Source organism: Echeneis naucrates, chromosome 1 (assembly GCF_900963305.1).
Source record: "Echeneis naucrates chromosome 1, fEcheNa1.1, whole genome shotgun sequence".
NCBI lineage: Eukaryota > Metazoa > Chordata > Actinopteri > Carangiformes > Echeneidae > Echeneis > Echeneis naucrates.
The window spans coordinates 10,383,697-10,399,923 of NC_042511.1; the positions used below are offsets into that span (position 1 = coordinate 10,383,697).

The 16,227-nt window shown below is 39.9% G+C and overlaps 1 protein-coding gene across 2 annotated transcripts in view; it reads right to left on the reverse strand.

The window, feature by feature from the left end:
- The window catches only part of neurl1aa (neuralized E3 ubiquitin protein ligase 1Aa), a 62,109-nt gene that overhangs the window by 29,635 nt on the left and 16,247 nt on the right, over positions 1–16,227 (reverse strand). Inside the window, exons 1-2 of one of the 2 annotated variants that reach the window (XM_029502992.1) lie at positions 8,220–8,365; positions 1–211 (exon numbers count right to left, since the gene is read on the reverse strand). The exon at positions 1–211 is cut by the window's left edge and continues 40 nt beyond it. In XM_029502992.1, coding sequence (XP_029358852.1) covers positions 1–211; positions 8,220–8,253 — 245 coding nt within the window. In that variant the 5' untranslated portion in view covers positions 8,254–8,365. Of the gene's footprint in view, positions 212–8,219; positions 8,366–16,227 lie in introns of those variants that run through there. The other variant, XM_029502984.1, reaches the window with a different exon arrangement.

Consider the following 16,227-nt stretch of genomic DNA (forward strand, 5'->3'; position numbering starts at 1 on the left):
CTGAAGGTGATAGCATTGCAGAAACTGGCCTGTCTCTTGACTGTCTTCTGAGCAAGGTCCATGACAATTTGGGAACCCTTGGCATTTGGATGAAAGAGAAGTGGGCTGATGGGAAGGGGTCCACTGACACTGCCACACTGGATAGGCAGGCACCTCTTGGGTTTATGGTGGCATCTGTGCGACGTGGATGGAAATGGGCCTCCGAGGGAATCTGGGGCAAAGTGGGAGAAAAAAAAAAAAAGAAAAAAAGGACAAAGAAACATGAGTCCCATAGAACAAAAACATCCAAACTGTGAGTGGGCAGCTGGCTTTAGTTCCTGTAATAAGTGCCTGGTGTCTTTCTTTTAAATGTGATGAAAAGGTTTGCAACACAGAAAATTACATCACATTTTACTGCATAATCTGAGGTTTGGGTGTTTGTTGCTTATTTGTGAGCAACGGAGTAATAAGCTCATCAGTCATAATTACAATGGACCCTGCAAAGACATGAGGTATGCTCTTAAGTTACTACCCAGCTGTAATGCTCTCATACAATCAGGCCGTTTGAGAACCATGTCTACCTCTGTCACCCCTAATCAGAATTCATGTGCTGACTGGCAATATCCAATGCACTTACTACATAGTCCTTTTCTAACTTTATTGACCAAAAATGTCATAACGAAAGCAACAGTCATATAAGGCAAACACCGCCGATTCAACCGGGGCAATTTACCTACTGTTCAGAATGCCAACTGGTAGATCCGTAGAACTGGACAATCTAACTTCTCAATTAATGGCCGCCCTTGATCTGACTACCAGCCAAAGCTACCGGATAATTATACAAAGACTAAATACACACATATATACATGCGCAGCCTATTATTTATTTGAATATATTGTGCAGTCCGGAAAATAGTGTTGATGAAGTGGATGATTGAAGTGATGAAGAGTAAAGCTAATTTTGTCAACAAAGGGAAAAAAATTAACAACAAGTTGGGAAGAAAGCCAACCAGAGCGTTTTATTTATTTATTCATTTATTTTCTTCTTCATTTTTATCAGCCCATTGGAGCGAATCTCATTTTGAGAGGGTGGGGGAAGGGACTGGTTTTAAGTTTTACTTTTGTGGTTGATTTTAAGCTATCCCTAATTAAAGGACCTGTTCGAGTCATAACACTTAAAACCACGTGTCTGTATCGCACATTTCAACCTTCTACCATTCCATTTTAACAGGTTAATGGATGTTCCCAATGATTGGAGATCCAAGAGAAACTTTTTAAATAATGCACAGAATTTAAAGTAAACTTTTTAGCTTTTAGTCAACTAAATTTGCGAAGATTTGGCTGGACTAAAATCATTATGATCTATCTAAAATATAAGCTTTTAGGATAACTAAGATATGACTAAACTTAATAGAATTTTCGTCAAAAGACTAAAAATACAAATAAATGAAAATAGCCTGTCAAAATGAACACTGAAGGGAAGACCAGCCAACCAAATATTACTCTCTGTCATGTGGTTAATCCCAAAACCCAGCCTCTGCATGGCTGCTTTCCAAGAGTTAGGAAGACATGCAGAGGAGGACCTGATTGACTTGGTAATCACATGCATCGGCAGTAAAAGTGTCTGAAAGGAGTCTGGCTGAGAGTGGCTGAAGGGGTACGACCAGAGCACTTGAGCAGCTACTACAGGCAGCATGTGCTGGGGCAATTTCACAGTGCTGCTAACTGCCAGATTGAAATGAGGAAATTAGTATTCTGAAGATGAGCAGTGTGGAATCTTTTGGCTTGACAGGGATTTACAAAAACTCTGCCAATGTGTTATATATTATCATTCCAGGATTGTAAATTATTTTTAGAGGTTATTTCAGAGATTTGCACATTCTAGCATTTTGTGGTGAAGTGGTTTAATTCATCATTTTGCTGTGCCCACTTTCTCTCAACTTCTCTGGCCAAAATTTGACATAATAATTCTCAGATTTCTAACCTGGGTGTTTTCTAGCAATAACGCAAGGAGGAGCAAAAGTCAGTGCATGTTGAAAGAGAGTTTCATTCAGGACGTAAAGTACTACACATCCCACAGCTGTGATGCATTAGGGACTATTCAGGCTACTGTCATTGGAGAATTTGGGTGTCTGTTTCTTCTTTGATTGATTTTCCCCTGTATTCTTTTCTGGCTAGGAAGAAGTCCAATCTCCTCAAATCTGATACATGAGCACAAACATCAGCAAAACATGCTGGATGTATCAGTTACTTTATTTATTTATTTATTGTATTCTAATCCAACTCTGGCCAATTTAGCTGGAAAGTATAACCATTCCAACACCAAATGTTTGGTGACCTATCTGTGGGAATATGAAAACACAGGCCATCGATCAAAGAGGTGAAATGTGAGATACTCTAACTGTATATGAGACTCTAGAGTTTCATTCCAGCCCTCGCTTGCAAAAATGAAAGGCTATAGTTGAAATGTCAAAAAAAAAAAAAAGAAAGTATGGTTAATATTCAGTTTAAGGTGATTTGGACTTTATAGCAGATGTTAAAGCCACCAAGAAGTGTCTGACTTTAACAAAGCCTCCTGATCCATGTAACACATAGATGAAAGCTAAAACCGCAGTAGCAGCAGATGTCCTGTGGAGTCCTGATAAGACCGTTCAGCTAGTCCTCGGAAACAGCATCCTTTGTCCTCACCCTTTTTCTTTGTGTCTCTCTTTTCCCTCTTGTCCCTGTTTATCTGGTAATAGCCATTCCAGTTTTTTCCATCCAGTACACGTGTCTACTGTTCAATCTGGCCACAACTTAAGAGCATCGTTGAGGCCTTTTGTCTTAGGCAGAGCCACAGGAGAGCAGTTGTTGAATGTGGCACACATGGTCCCAGATTGAGCTGAATGCATTACCAGGGCTCCAAAGAGGCGCAGCTGCTGTGGAGGGAAGGAGGCAATGTGTGAATTCATGTTCCTTAGCAACCCCTTGTATCTAAAGGTCTTGTTCACCGTACTCTTTCACTACGTGGCTATCAGCAAGGATACGACAGATGCCTTTTGTTTACTCAGACACAACAAATATATAAATAGTGTCAGATTCTTGCTTCTTCCAGCTCCTCATATGTGTACTTTATCAGTCCATCCAAGCACAGGCGGAGCTGACATAGCCAAACTAACTTGCATAGATCTTAAATCAAACAATTTTAAGCATCTACTTTGGTTTATTGATATTCTCTTTTTAAACTTAAGCAGCGAAAACATGCTGGTGGAAGTCACACACACAGAAAATGCACTCTACTGTAGACTCGAGCCAGATTTAAATAATCATTGATAATGTCTACAGTTTCTTCACTAAAATGTTAAACAACATTTTAACAGTATTGTGTGTTTTGTTTGATTACTTTCAATACTTCCTGGGTCATATTTTAACTCCAGAGTACCATGTAGCAACCCGCCAACACCGTCCCACATTGTGGTTTGCCTGAGGCCTTCGTGTGCTTGAGCACATCAAGCTGTCTCAGGATATGTGACAGTGAGATAGTTGCTGTGTGAGAGCTTCTTCAAAAAGAGCTGGTATATAAACATTTTTCCTGTAGGCCGTTCTACTGGTTACAATTCTGTGTGTATTAGACAGAGATGAGCCTGACAGCTGAGTTCTTTCCTCCAATTACCTCAGCAATACAAATCCTGGAGTAGGCTCATGTCCTCTGAGCCTGAGAAGTGACACCTTCATGTAGATGGTTTGAAACTGGCTCATTTTAACGTCAATCTGGCAACTGCCTCTTCTAAACCCCTGTTTGTGTACACAGCTTTATGCTTGAGTTATCTGTGCAAAAGCTGTTTTAAACTGCCTCTCAGGAACGATTTTGCCAAAGGTCAAGGATTTCTTATTATGGACAAACATGGTAAAAAACTTGTACTCGCGTTCCCCCGGAGAGTGGACGTTTTTATCCCGCTAATAACAAAACACACTTACAAAACAGCTCCGATACGCCATAATAGCACACAGGCCTGTCTGTGGCTAATACCTGTCATACCTCAATGAACACCTCTGTGGAGCATTACGCTGATCTCTTGCCATTTCATTTGGCTGACAACGGTGAGCGAGAGGTGAGCAACATGTTCTTGTATGTGCACGTGTTTCCATGCACGGGGGTATTATCCGTAGACTTTTGTTATGTTCTCAACTCTCATTTTAGTGGTTTACTGTGCAAACAAGATCTTTTTTTTTTTTTTTTTTTTTTTAACATTCAAATATTAGTTCAGTATTAGGTTAGCAAGTTATGTCCTGGTCCTGTGAAACAGCTATCAATAAACAGAAAACTGTCATCTGTTGCCCGGTACAGAGAATATTGCCTGTGACACCGAAGTGTAATTTACTGCAGCTACTGTTGACTTTTAGTACGACAGAAACATGGATGAGACTGTAGCAACCAGTCACAACACATCTACTATCAGTGCTCCTAAATTGCTGATAGCCCACACACCCTTTAACACTTGTTCTTTAGCCACGTCACATCTTCATGCAAACATGCAGCTTGTGTTCGGAGTAACTACTGTCTGGAGATTGAAGTAAAAGTCCTGCAGTTCCATCAGCAAAATGGTCAAAAATATGTTCTGCATTGTTTTCATGTCAGGTAGAGTGGACTGTTGTGCATAAAAATGTCTTCTCCAGGAAAAAAGTGCAATAATTTTAAACTCTAGAAGCATAAAACCATGCAGGGGATTTTTTTTCTGTAGAGAGTACTACTATAAAATGTTTGTTCCTGCTTGAATTTTATTTTCTTCATTTTATTTTGCTCTCTGTTGACAATGTCATTTATGATCCCACCAACAAGCCTGGAGGGCAGTGACAAACAATGTCTTAATGATGTTTACATAGCAGTGTCTGAATGATATATTCAACCTAACTGACTCGTGACAAAAAAGCATTTCGGTTTGATGTAACACAAACTGCAAAATGAATCAAACAATAATAGCATTGATTGATAACCCACATTACTTTTAAGGCTTAGATGTAAAAAAAAAAAAAAAAAAGCAGGACAGCAAAAAATGGCTTGTGTCATGTCTCATTTTACAATAGTTTCATCTTTTTAGTGATTTTCAAAGTTCCTGGGCATTTGCATATATACATGTGTGACAGCTGCTACATAGATATAGGCAGATCCTGTGAAATCCAATAGTCTGTGTATGGTTCATTGACGGGGAGGTGAATACTGCTGGAGCAGTGATAGTAACAGTAGCTGTGGATCCTATTTTTCCTGGGGACAGGTAGCAGGGACCCATTACAGGCTCATCACTCATTAGATTGGTGCTAATGAGACGGGCTGATATCCCTGGCAACAGACAACCAAAATCTGTTGGTTCTGTGTTGATGCACTGATAAATGACCTTTTTCTTCTTGATTAGCTCAAATATACACTTTGTGGATACTATACTCATACTTGCCTTGTGTATGATTTATAACTACTCATAGAAGACTTCTGACGTGAAAAATGTGCAGGAACTGTTGAGTCATGTTCAGCAAGATAGAATAATTGGATTTCATCATTGAATGTATGTGAAGAGAAATATACAGTATATATACTTTTTAACTGGCCTCTACAGCATATAAACTCATGTTTGTATTACAAATTAACTTGTCTATACTACCAAAACCAATAAACTCTAGTTTCCTATCCTGGGATTAAGCTATTGCAGAGACACTCTGCAATCAATAATTCACACCCTGATGACCAAGCAGTGAAAGATGAGACGCCAACGATGACATCGCCTCGAACAGCCCACTAAATCTTCCTGAGGTTACCAAATTTTCTTTACGAGCAGGATTACACAATAGCAATCAATAAGTAATAATATCACAAGGCCACATGCGGTGATGCACAACGTAATCCCATGATGCTTCTTTGTCAGTGGAAGAGAGCAGGCTGAAGGACAAACTTAATGGTATGCGGTGTACATTGACTGACAGCGGGTAAGATGCTATTCAATAAGGGCTGGAAGTCATTATGTGGGTGCTTCCTTGAACCTTTCATGTTGAAAGGATCACTACACTAACACAAACACATTGTGCGTGCTTTCTGGACAAACATCATGGTTAGGGTTTCACATGCTAATGAAGATGACAACATGCTGCCTTAAGTAAGAAGAGGTACGACTTACATGGATGACACTGACACACGCTCTTAACAATGCCACCTGACTCTGGCACATTTGTCTCTGTCCCTCCATGACTGCAGTCAAAGCCTGATCAAAGTTCTATGTCTCAGACTCTTCCTCTGATACACAAACAGTAAGATAGAAAAATGATAGACAAATAATAGGATATATTTTCAATGATGGAGGACGCTCACATGAGATTGCTTTTCTGATCTGATCTGTCCTACGAAGTTTAGAATCTCCTCAGCTCAGTACAACTTTGCATTTGGATACTGAATCAAGTTCACTTCAAATGGATCCAGACACTCCATTGAATCAGCCTGTGGAGCCTTAGACACTGGCCCACTTTCAGTCAATTGGGAGCACAGAAGTGGAGCTCCCACACACTCCACAGACTCAATTATGCAACCGACTCAGCAAACACTGTTTTGGATGTGCTCTGGTGCTTCCCACCTGAGAACAGCCTGCAGAGGTGCAACTTTAGAAAGGATGCTCTCTAACTCACTAACACCTTGCTTATAAATGTTGTGTAAAGGTAAACTGTGACTATGTAATGCTGGCAATTTTCTGGGTTATACATTTCAAATTAGGAACGGTTATTTTTTTGAAAGCTGCATCTCCCTCCGAGCGTGTATGCAGCAATACATTGGCAGCATGATTCAAATGTTTTTCCTATGACATCTTAAAATTTAGATGAAAGAACAAAGGAAGCAGCAAGTTAATCAAATTAAATGCTGTTTATCAGTGGCTCTGCATCAACATAGCAACAACTGTTCGATATGATTACTTTCATTTTAACCCTCTTATCTTCCCAGTGGGATTAAGTCTCTTTTTCAATCAGTTAGCAAGGATTGTCAGCAGAATATTCATCTTTTACTGGTTGGAGATGTCCACCAGCTTCTATGCACGCTTCGTGTCCATTCATCACTCTACAGAGAGAAGTTCAGACAACTGTTAATGCCTCACTGGTTTAGTTTGAATTATGTGACAATCCATCATGAAATGAATCACGCAACATTTCAAAATGTCATTTAATGAGGTGTTTGACCTTGATCCCAGACAGAAGGTGCTGCAGCTTTCTTTTCCTGCCGTCTTAGTGTGTCCCTCTTTGACTAATTGGATTAATCTTGGGGCTTTAATTAGAACGATCAGGTGGTTCAAACCAAGCAAGGCTGTCAGATTGGGGAAGCCATTATAACACACTTATTATAATTCTGTAGCTATCCAGAGAAAAATAGCCCATCCTGTCCTGTCCTGTGTTGCTGTTAACCATATGTTGCAGTGGAGAGGCGAAAATGAGCAGACAGGGCCACTCACTCTTTATCATGCTTGAAACCTGCCGTGAAGTTCACCTACATTCACAAAAAAACTAACCAACAGCTACACTGTTGACTTTCACTTTTTTTTTTAAAGCTGAAAGTGAAAAGCACAAATGGCAAAAAAAAAAAAAAAAAAAAAACAAAACAACAAACCTTCAGAGCTTTTCAACAGATCTACTGAAATGTTCCTGCTAAAATACAAACTGCCAAGAATAAATTGGTAAGACGTCAACACTCCCTCACTTTGGAATAAAAACAAAATACTCTGTGAGCTGTTTTTTTGTTTCCTCCTCATGATCATGAGACGGATGCTTGGACCTTACTGTTGGCAACAACAGGATAATCCATTCGGTAAAATAACAGATATCAATGCATCGATTTGTTGAAGCGCAGCTGCACACAGTGCCTCTTTATTGATGAGGGGGGGGGGAACCACACAACAGCACAGAGCCGAGGGGAAACCCCGCCACTCCACGTCCTTCACCGACGCTCTTGCTCACACAATGTAAACAGTTTTCTAGCAGTTTCATATGAGACGGAGGTCTCAATTGAGGTCCTGAGCGCTCCAAAGAATCCATCAACACACCGTTCAACACCAGCTGCGCGTCCCCACACCTCTATTCTAATGACTGGAGTGACGTAACAGTGACCAAAGACAGGCTGTGGTAGCAATATGGTACCTGAGATCACAGCGAGCGTACATCACAAAACAAAGCCGTACATTTAGGCTTATATTATAAATATACAAACCGACAACACAACCACAAACACGATGCCTTACCGTAAAAGGCATTTCGCGTTATCTGGCCACCCATTGCTTTATTCCTTTAGAGTCCGCTTATCGCCTGAATGGATTATTGAGACGCTCGCGTCGCGCGGCCCGGCGCTCGTGACATGCTCGCACGTTCGCGGCCGCGGGCAGCCTATCACTTCTCTCTTCCGACTGGGATGCAAACGCCGCACAGACGAACTCACACCTCCCGCTCTTAGGAGGACATGTCCGTGAAGGCAACCCTCCCATTCACCGAGCGCTCCCCCCGCCCTGCTCCTACTCACACACTGTTATTTACATAAAAGGTGGAGACTCCGGCTAAGCGCTTTTAACGCTGTCACTGCCGGGGGGGTGGGGGGGGTGAGCAGAGAAAGGAAAAACAAAACCTATCATTATGTAGACCCAGACAAAGATCTCTTTATTTGTCTTCCATGTAATCTTCTTTTTTTTTAACCAATGGAGGAAAATTAATTCCACATTAGTTTTTTTTTTTTTTTTTTTTTTTTAGAATAAACAGAGATAGGCCGTCCAATGTGAAGCTAAGTATGGATGCAGAGCGTCAGGGAGCAAGTGCTCACATTCTTTACTCTCAGCACTCACTCTTTCACCTTGTGTACTTCTTTATGTGCCCCGGGCTGCTGGCAGACAGACTGGGTGACCCCTCAGGAGGAAGGCCTCTGACTTGAGTTGTCATCACGTATCTCTGGTGAGCTAATGGCCCTCAGTCTCAGACACCAGTGTTAACTCTGGGCCTGAAGCTTTAGGCTCTTAGATAAAGGCACACCGAAGAACAGAATGAGGTAAACTAGTCATATGACTGAACGAACACAAGTCTACAAAGTGAAAGTGATAAAGAAAATAAACCGTTTTAAATAATATGTATATTTCAACTGTTTGTTTTTTTTTTTTTCCAGCTTTTGTATGTGGACAGCCACTGTGAGAGAGAGACAGGCGTATGCGTAGTATGTATTTGTAGTTCGCTCTACCAGATGAGCCATGGGGATCCTGGGCAGGGATTTTAAAAGACTGTACTTTATATAACTCCATGTCAAATCTCACCTAAAAGCTGTCAGCTGGGTTTTGGAAGTAACTGATTTTCTGTTATCCCAGATTCATACTGGTCAGAAGGTGAAAGGATCAAGCAGCCACTGAAGAGTGATGATTTTTTTTTTTTTTTTTTCTGAATAACTGAGTCTTTTCAATGATGAAGAACGTTCTGTCAGAGTTGGCTGGAGAAGAAGAGTCTGCAGTGAGGACATCTGTCTTTTTTTTTTATATATATATTTTGTAGCTGCTGGAGCTGGAATTTGATTTCATTTGAAGCTACTTTACCACCTTTTTGTTGTTTAATCTGTGATTCCTTATATTGTAAGTTAATTTCAAAACTCATACAAAAGAGTAATAATTACCTTTAAAATGTAAATGACACAAATCTAACAGCTCCATATTGTGTAGGAGTTACGTAAAATGCTCAGATAATTTAAATATTGCACATCAGAACCAGGCAACTCCAGTTTTTAAAATGCTGCTATAAAAACATTTAGCAATAGAGGTATTACACAGACAGATACCATGCCATTTGTGCACAGGGCGAACTAGTTGAATGATTATAAAACAACTGGATAAATAATAATGTAAATCTTTTGTTCGTGTTTAACGCACAACCCACTAAGCCCTGCAGGTAATAATATTTACACTTTCCCACATCACTTTTAATGATACAGACCATGTAACCATAACAAATACTTACTGTTGTTGATCAAAATGAAATCAGGAACACGACCTCAAGGTTTACTTTGCTACAAGAGACACGTTAGACACACACATGGTGTGCACATTGGTGAAGATAGATGATGGCAAATACTCATTGCACAATGAGAGGCTAACCACATTTGGTTTCATGTATCAGCTTAGCAGACAATTGTAAAAATCTGGATTCAAGATTTTAAAGAACTTCAGCTGATTTAAGGCACTGAAGTTCTGCTTTGAAGACTGAAACTGAAATTGCCTTCCCTATTGCATTCATCAGTTCAGTTTAATACATAATTATTCTCGCACAAAGAAAAGGACTCACTGTCATTTTGATAAATTAGACTGAGCATGATTAGTAACAAGGCAGAGTGACCTCAAGTCAAGCAATCCATAAAGTCCTAACCATTTTTCCAACTCTTCTATTCACAATTTTTTCACAATTCACAAACCAGCTAGCCACGTTAGTTGCTCCTCTTAGGGAGGACATCATCGCATCTTGTCATGCAATGGATGAAAAAATAAATCAATAAAAAAAATCTGTAAAAGGGACCCTGGCCAGACAGATTTCAGGAAGAATCATCAGGCTGTGTATTAACATAGTCATGTCACATAACCTTGGATGTCAAAACTACAGGAAAGGCCTGAAGTTAAGTGCACTTCCTCGCCTGGCTTGATGTTAGGTTGCATATGAATGCAATGCTAGAACATCCTTCCTTTGCACAGTACCTCTTACTTCCTGTTATAATAATGCAGCCATCACTCAGTTGGCCTTAACCTTTAAACAAGAAACCCTTTTTTGACACATAGCCTTTCTTGAGGTCAATTTCTCAGTCTGTACATGAAATTGCATTACATAACGTGCTCTGATAATATGATGCGACTCATGGTTTGCCGTAATTCAGCTGATGTCAGAAGATATAATGCATACAAATTCAGTTGATATACTGCCTCGCTGACAGGTTGCAGTTTTCATATGAATTCCATCCATATTGTCTTTACTTAAAGGAAGAGCACAAACCCTGGCTAAGGCCTCGAGCATCAACAGCGGTTTATTCTGTTTTGGCCTATTTAGCATTGGTGAATCATAGACCGGTCAGATTTTTCAAAATGTATCCACCATTCATAAGCGCAGATTGACACTGAAACGACAAATGTAGTTTGTGTCACAAACAGTAATAGGTGTCCAGATAGAGTATTTAAAAACAGCAATATTTAACATTAATTCCTAAATGAAACAAGCAGCTCTTAAATGTGAGTTTGTTTTTTTTTTTTTTTGGGGGGGGGGGTTAAATCATCAAGTAAGATGCATGTATTGTCTTCTCTGTTGACTAAAGTTTTGAGCTATTTTGAAAACACTGACCCCCAGCTGAAGCTATTGGCCGACCTCTCTTGTATACAACACTAGAAAACCTGCAGCGTGTGCAATGAATGGTTGGGGGTATAAAGTGTCGAGTAACTTAAACAGATACCATTGTTCATATTCTGTTTCATAGCAACTGTCAGCATTGACTTGACCCCTGCTGCTCCTAAAACATGACAAGCTATTCCAATACCAGACAGAAACCAAAACATATCCAACCCTACACTACAGAGGTGGCCAATTTGATCAATATTATGTGCTATTTGACCAGGTGATTGTGGTTTTGGAAGGTACAGCTGAAAGGTGCTGTTATGTTATTCTAAGCCATATCAGAAAATATATCATTCATCTGTTAGAGAGTCAGTGTTTATTTTGTTGTTTGGATTGAAAGTCTTCGTAATGGCACGTTCTAAAAACATTTGGCTGTCCGGTTGTGGCTGAGCTCTGGCTCTGCTCTAGTTTCATTGTCCAGCAGAAACATTTAAAAATTGCTGTGTTTCAATAATCAAACAAATTTCCATATATATATATATTTCACATGACCATTAGGTTGTCACAATTTTAGCGTCAATTTTATTTATTTATTTATTTTTCTGACAGATTCTGTTATAAAATCTACAGATTTCACTCAATAACCAGCGAGTGGCTGCAGAACTCACATGGTGGTTGATGATTAATCAACCCTAACAGCCACAGGTCCCAGTGTGCTGCAGTTTGGATTTTTTTTTTTTACAGCAGCTGAAGACCAGACCTGACCAAAGTTACCACAACAACCACAGCTTGAAAAGAATCATGTACATCTAACAATGATGCATAATCATTACAGATCAACAAAAAAAATCCATTAGTCCAGCAAAGCAGTGTCCATGAATACAAGCAATAAAATCAGAAGAAATGTAACAATAAAGCAGCAAGGAGTGAACTGTGCACAAGTGCACCAGTGTGCAGGGTGTACAGTCTTCTGATGTGACAAAACATCCTGCCAGCAGAATGGGGCTTGCCATCTCTTTCAAAGTGATTTGTATAGAAGTGAAAGAGAATCTGGCAGCAGATGCTGAGTGGTGAGGCGGTTAGCTGAATGGGTCTCCTAGAGCTAGTTTTGTCTGGAGTGCTGCTTGGCGTGTGTGTGCAAACAAAACCTCACATTCAGCAAGGCCTCAGGAGTCCCATTAGAAGGCCATTTGCAATATGAGTAAAAGCGGCACCTCAGACATATCCAGGATAGACAGAGAGGGAAGTGGAGTCAGGCAAACTCTTGAAACTGTGGCACTGTCAATTTTTTGGAAAAAGGTGCTAGTTAGTCTAGGAGAGAAATTTTGAAAAATGGGGGGGAAAAAAAGAAGGGGAGGTGTGAAAGATAGCAGGCAGAGGCATTTGCACTGTTACCGTGCAATCACTGGACTTATGATGGTCTCCTTTCATAAATCCAACCTTATTGCAAAGCCCTTTCTGTCTATTCCGAGACATGCCCTCAGCAGGTATTCCAGATAACCGCACTCTTAGTTATTAGCAAAGGTGAAAGTTAGTTTGAGGGCAAAGGATGTCTGGTGTAATGCACTACTTTTCATCGGAGTTGAAGTAGAAGAAGTAGGAAGGTGATAATTAGATCTGTCACTCTGCTTTAATATCTCAGAGCTGCTTGGCCCTTGGGCTGGATTGTTGCAAAGAATACCTTATTGTCTCTGCTACTCAAGAACTGAAAATAACATTTCCAAGTCTGATATGCTGCAGCAATATGCAATGGTGTAGAGTGATAGCTTTTAGGGGTGTATCACTGGAGAAATGGAAGGACCTGAGGCCTGAGAGAATATATAAAGTGCACATGCGATGTAGGGTATATAGAGTACTGTATTTTTGCTCTTTATTAACAGTGAAACAAGGCAAAACATCTACAGCCACGTTTCCAACTCTGTAAGGTTGTCAGCTTTGATTTAAATGTTAACACCCACAGCGCGATGAAAATGTGCTTGTAGGAGTCAGAGTGCTCATATTTAGTAAGTATTTTTACCATGTAGAGTTTTTATTTCAGGGTGGCAATGCTAAAATATGTAATTTAGCTATTTTGAAAGCCTATCTTCAGGGAAGAACTTGTCCAATTCGTGAAGAAAACGGAATTTAGAGCAATTCTTGCACTGATCTGACAAAACAAGTTCCCGCGTTTAGTCTTTGTTTACCAACTACAGTCTGGATGATGAGTCTGGACAGGTAAACCAGAGTGAGGCAGGAAAATGCAGGATTCATCTTTGTCATTGGTTATTCCCAGCTAATAAGTTTACAACAGAGTTCATTTGAAAAAAGAAAAATGATTTCCTCTTCATTTGATTTGTATACTGCCATTTCATAGGAAAAATCTTAAAGCTTCAGAAATTAGGAAGGATATAGCTGAAACTGTGAGGCCAGAGTGCAACAACATGCAGGGGGAAATACTTTCCAAACAGGGAAGACAGGCAGCATTAAAAAAAAACAGAAGACACAGCACGTCCTAATTAAAAAATGTATTTGTACTTTTTTTTTACATTTGCTGAATGCTGAATACATGCAGACTGTGAAATGAGGTGGAAACTTCCATGATGCCAGTTTTTTTTTTTGTTTTGTTTTGTTTTGTTTGACAACATCGTACTCAGAATCTGCAGGGAAGTTAATTTCAAAATTCAAAAATAGATTTTGTACAGTTCAGCAAGTAAGGGAAACAGTTTTCTTTCCAACTGAAATGACAAAGCACTTTCAGTTTCCTGTGCTGCACTGTTGTGCTTAGTGCCACTGAATAGCTTCCTATCCACTGCAACAGTGCCCAACAGGCTCCAGGGTGCTGTAGTCGCAATATATATCTGCCAACTGATATCAACAGTTGCAATGGAAATGCATTATTCGACATATTTTTCTGAAACATTATCCACTCCCGCTGCACTGCCTTGTCTGACTGACAGAGTCAGACCTTTATGTTTTGCATTAAACATAAAGGGCCCATATTTTACACAATTACAGCACTATATTTGAAGTGTTGATTTTCTTAAGAACATAGATTTTTTTTTTTTTCAAACTATATCATGGTTTAAGTCAATATTGAATTTTTAGGTTATCAACTCAAAGCAGTGACTGCTTTGTTGTGACATCACAAATAATTCTTACCAGTCCTGATGTGAGTTGTGTAGGGATTTTTTTAAGGCGTAGTTTAAAAATACAGTAGAAGCTGTGTACATTTCTTTGTAAAGAAAAAAGTAAAACATGGGTAATCTCAATTTATGCCACATGGGACCTTTCAATAGTTGATAGTTGGTGCTAAATATCTTTTGCTCAGACATAAGACTGACAGAAACATCGCTAATCCTACTCCCAACATTTGACCAAAAAACCATAACCCAACTACCACTGTCATCTCTAAAACCGCACTGTGACAAAAACACATGTCCAAAAAAGCAAAAAAGTTTTAATGGAGAAACTCAGTGTTTCCTGCAGCCCTCCCTCCTCTTGCGAACACTGATACATGTGGTTGTAATTCCTCCCAGAACAGATCACAGAGGCTTTTAAATTGCAATTCCGATCATGATGGGGTGTTTGTTGTTCATTACATTAGATTAATATGGGGCAGCTGCTGCATTGGGAAGTATGTGGACGCGTTTACATGGATTTTCGATGCCATCAATCAGCGGTACTGCTGATTTAGTGGCCTCCAAACTGTGGCCTCTGCGAATCAGCACCACAACCCTCTTGACACCCACTGGCTCATGTCACGAAAGGAAAGGTGGTAAGAGGATACTTTCAGACAATGAGATAGATTACCAGAGCTTTCTTTAATCCTTTTATGTGGCCCTCAATTTATCTTTCATCTCATTTATCACATTTACAGCCTGCGCTAGTCTTCTCTCTCTAGGTTTTTATGCTGTGCTAACATCCTTGAGGAGCTGAGTTGAACTGAAATGAGATCAAAGGAAAATTCTTGAAAGTGTTGTGATTGTACCATAGAGCTGGCACATCTCAGAATGAAAATGACCTCAATCACTGTTTTCTGTGCAGCCACTAAAATGATAACCCTTTAATTAGACACAGGAGAAGCCATCAAAGATATTTCCCAGGGCTAATCTGCTCTTCTCCTCGGTTGGGACCGTAACGCAGATAATCAGATCGAAGGTACTCTCTTTAGAGCATCCTGAGCACCTGAGCATCAGCCTCTCTCTGGCAAGACAAAAAAACACTTCTCATGTTTTACTCCGAGCCTGAAAGGATGATGGAAAAGTGAAAAGAAAGAATGGTGACATGATTCATCTGAGCTCACAATACTGTACCAGATTTGAAGTTATAGGAACACGCACTCACACTTTGAGTTGTTTTTCTGCTATTCCAGAGCAGAGAAAGAGAGAAAGAATGAACGATTGATTACCAACGAGGCTTAGGACAAAAATGTCACACATCGATTTGTTCAGTGCTTATATAGAAACCAATCATCAATTCACAAAAGGCAAAGCAAACAAACTAATCAACTTTTTTTTTACACAATTTAACCCCATCACTAAGGGGCTGGAGCCAATCCCAGGCAGCATAGGGTGAGCCTGGCATGCACTAATCAGCCGAAACGAGTATCCAGTACGATATAGCAATTTTGATGAGTACAAGTACCAAACGAGTCAATACGACTCAATATCCTGCTGTGCTGAAGGAAACTCCTGCTCAGGGCGTCCTGTGATAGGGCAGAGCGCCATGCGTCATACTCCGAAAGCCACGCCCACCGGAAAGAAAAACAATCGGTGGAAATATTTTGAAAAAGAAAAAAGAAAAAAAAGTCCAGAAGTTAACTTAAAACATTATTTCAACATGTCAGATGTCTGTATCCGTATTTCTACTCACAAGAGGCGGGACTTAAACCGGAAGTGGGCGTGGTTTATACGAAAGTTATATTTTTAAACCTGA